The following is a 3,547-nucleotide window of genomic DNA, read 5'->3' as shown; positions in this document are numbered from 1 at the left end:
CATACTTGGCCACACGTCACTTTCACTTCACAAAGTCACCTACATCTTGGATGCCCTGGGGGTAAGCAGATAAACATCACATTTTCATTTTTGGGTGAGCTATCCCTTTAAATAAATGCATTACAGGGGTTAAAGTTTTGGGTAGGGAACAAGCTGAAAATAAAAAAAATCTAGCTACTTGGTAATTAAAAAAGTAAATAAAGAGATACAATAAAATTGAAAAGCTGTCATAATATACACTTTAAAATATAACATTCATAAAACATTTATAACAATCAGTGAAAAAAGTCAAGTTTGACGGATTAGTCGACTGGCCAATGATGCGAGGCCTCTAGCAGCACGTGACAGCGGGGTGGATCACGTGTCAACGGAAGAAGGCGCTTTTGTTTTTCCTTGGGAAAAAAGTCAAGGAACAATGTTTGGAAAGGCGATTTTTAGTTATATTCTATTTTTCTCTCAAGTGTAAACAAACAATTGTATATAGGACATGACATCTTTCGGAATACCTAAACTATATTTCCGCGTCTTGAAGCTTGTTTGACGCTCCGTTTGGGAATTCTTGAAGCTGCAGAGATTGCGAGGCGGAAGAAGAAGAAGAAGAAGAAGGGACGAGCTGAGAGAGAGCCAAGTGATGGCTCCGGATTGATTTCACCAGAGCCTTGCAATGTTTTTCAACTTCATTCGGATGCCTATAAAATCATGTTTATATTTTAAAACACAGATTAGTCTCTGTGTCTCATTAATGTCATAATTTGGACTGATCATTTGCGCTCAAGAAGCTCAAAATGGCGGAGGGCTGGCCCATCCCCCAGGCCCTGTTCCTGCTCATAGTGAGTGTCGCGGGCCTGGACACTTGCCCTTCTCCCTGTACGTGTTCTGGTGGTCCAGGCGCAGCACAGTTGCTGGATTGCAATAGGAAGGGACTGACTGCTGCAGCTCTGGAAGCTCCAGCCTGGATCACCCATGCGTGAGTAATAGAGAAGATGTTTACATGCTCTGGTGATCAGCCTCCAGCTCTTTGCAGGGTCTGCACATGTGCACAATACTGACGCACAACTGCCAGCTGATTAGTTTAGGGTGACCATACGTGCCATTTTGTTGAGTGTGCAGACCGATCGGTGTATGCCATCAAAATACCATACAGACGGTTCCTTATGCTTTCAAAATGCTCTCGAGGTACTTTGATGGCATACACCGATCGGTCTGCACACGCAAACAAAGCCAAAACCTAGATATTTTAGGCAATATAGAAGTCCTGGGAAAATGGCACGTATGGTCACCCTAGATTAGTTCACATTTGTTAGTTTGGTGCAGTTCTAGTCACTATTTATGAAATGTTTTGTTTTGGCATTGCCTTGAAATGTCAAATGATTCCTTGTAGAAAAAAAATCCTCTAAAATAGCGTAATATTTATTTATTTATACTGTAGATATATAGTTTTTTAGTAACTAGAAAGTATCTTGCACTGATTGGAGCAGAGGCATCAGCGTCCCTCTACAGCCTACTGTTTGATACATGAATTTCGAAGGTCTCTAAATTACCAACATGATCAAAACTCTTCCACTTGCCTTCTGCTCTCTCATTGATGAACATACATTTTTTTAGTAAGTCAAAGACCTTTTAGCATATTTCTAAAATGTACAGCAATGTTGTGGTGCAGTGGTGTTTTTTCCTTGTGAAATCTTTTCAAGTAAATGTATGAATTACTTTATATTATATACTATTTCTAGTTTAGTTTCTTTGCTTTGTTGTTTTAAAATCTGTTTTTAAATATGCAGTAGTGTGAGTCTTTTTATCAGATCTAACGGTACAAATGATAGACTTGACACTTGCTCCTCCAGTCTTAAAAATTGGGTTATGCACTTGCTACCATTTTTTTTTGTAAGTGAGTGCAACTAGATAAGCCTTTTGCTATTCCTTTAGTCATTTTCCTCAGTTTTTGGGTTTATAATAGACTGTATTGGTCTGTAAAGTTGTTGTTTTTTTCTTCTTCAGGTGTTAATACAATTTCTTTGTGAATTTAGGTCTATGAATCAGAATGAACTTACAGCGGTGCCTTTTCTTGGAGATGTCTCATCCAACATCACAGTGCTGTCACTGTAAGTTTCCCGCTGCGTTTCATTCTTTTTTAGGCTTCGCTGCTGTTTATAGCTGGTGAAATTGCTCCAGTTGCTTATGTAGTGTTATGTAGTTGACTGAAGTGTTCATGTGGATTACATGATTGTTTACTATTTTACTTTTCATTAAGAGTAAATGATGTATGTTGATATGGCACTATAACGATCTGCTGTTAATTTTCAGTGTTCATAACCGAATCTCAGAAGTCGTGGCGGAGCAGCTGTTGCAATATTCATCTCTGGAAAGTCTAGATTTGAGCTCTAATTCTATATCTGAGCTCAAGGCCGGATCATTCCCTCCCATGCAGCTGAAATATCTGTGAGTTTTTGTACTCAGGCTTGTCTGAATTTTGCACTTTCATAGGACTGTGTTCAAAATGAGAGATTTCTGAAGAAGTTATACTTTTCCCTTGAGTTAAATATCAATTGTTGCTTTGCTCTTTTTGTCATTGAATAATGGATGTTTTTCTTGGTGTTTCTGATTACTTTTGGGGCTTACGGATATTTGTCTGTTTCCTCTCTCCATCACGACAGCAACCTGAGCAAAAACAAGATAAGTTCTTTGGAGCCCGGTTGTTTCGGAAACATCAGCTCCCTTCTGGTGTTGAAGATAAACCAGAACAGACTCTCTGTGCTGCCTGATAAAGTCTTCACCCTCTCTCAGCTCCAAGTCTTGTGCGTATTCATGGCTAATGAATAGGATGTGCTCAATTAGATTGTGTCTGACAAGTTTACTGCGTGCTAAATGCACCTTATATTATCAAGTGGGGAGTTAATTTCCCTTGTTGTCTTGTCTCTCTCCGGTGGTTAGGACAGTAGTTTGGATTTTCTCATTGTAATGTGCCCCTCTTCATGTTTTGTCACTTTTCAGAGAGTTGAGGCGCAACAGGATTCGTGTCGTGGAAAGTCTAATTTTCAAAGAACTGAAGGGTCTTAAATCATTAAAGATGCAGCGCAACGGCATCACGAAGCTGATGGATGGAGCTCTCTTTGGTTTGGAAAACATGGAGGACCTGTGAGTCAATGCTTCCAGTGTTAAACAGGAAATATATGTAGCTAAAAATGGCTGTTTTCCAAAAACAAAAAAAACATTTTAATTCTTTTAAAGACATTTTTACAATAATTTACTGCTTGCATTAAGCAATGTGGCAAAAATGTGTAAAGTGGTGGTTCCTCTGGGGGAGAAAATCATCTTAGAGCAATTTTTATATATATATATTGTCATTTTGCCAAAAAGGCTGGACAATAATTTATTAATTTTATTAGTATTATTGTTATAAAAAATTTTTGGCTTTATCACTCGACTTTAAATAAGACTTGGCTTTAGTAGTATTTTTATTTTATGATTTTTCTATTTAAAACCATATATCTGAACCTGGAGATTATTATAATAATCCCCCCCCCCCCCCTTTTTTAAATTTTAAATTTAA

At 38.1% G+C, this 3,547-nt stretch overlaps 1 protein-coding gene across 1 annotated transcript in view; it reads left to right on the top strand.

The window, feature by feature from the left end:
* Positions 1-383: 383 nt before the first annotated feature.
* LOC107569290 (leucine-rich repeats and immunoglobulin-like domains protein 2) overlaps positions 384-3,547 on the top strand; it is a 23,135-nt gene continuing 19,971 nt past the window's right edge. Inside the window, exons 1-5 of the mRNA XM_016255343.1 lie at positions 384-967; positions 2,025-2,099; positions 2,302-2,436; positions 2,652-2,792; positions 2,989-3,132. Of these exons, the coding sequence (XP_016110829.1) occupies positions 786-967; positions 2,025-2,099; positions 2,302-2,436; positions 2,652-2,792; positions 2,989-3,132 (677 nt within the window). The 5' untranslated portion in view covers positions 384-785. The remainder of the gene's footprint in view (positions 968-2,024; positions 2,100-2,301; positions 2,437-2,651; positions 2,793-2,988; positions 3,133-3,547) is intronic.

The sequence above is a fragment of the Sinocyclocheilus grahami genome, unplaced genomic scaffold (assembly GCF_001515645.1).
Source record: "Sinocyclocheilus grahami isolate Dianchi unplaced genomic scaffold, SAMN03320097.WGS_v1.1 scaffold1330.1, whole genome shotgun sequence".
Classification (NCBI taxonomy): Eukaryota; Metazoa; Chordata; class Actinopteri; order Cypriniformes; family Cyprinidae; genus Sinocyclocheilus; species Sinocyclocheilus grahami.
Note: the sequence above shows the minus strand (reverse complement) of the source record. Positions and strands in the feature narration are given on the sequence as shown.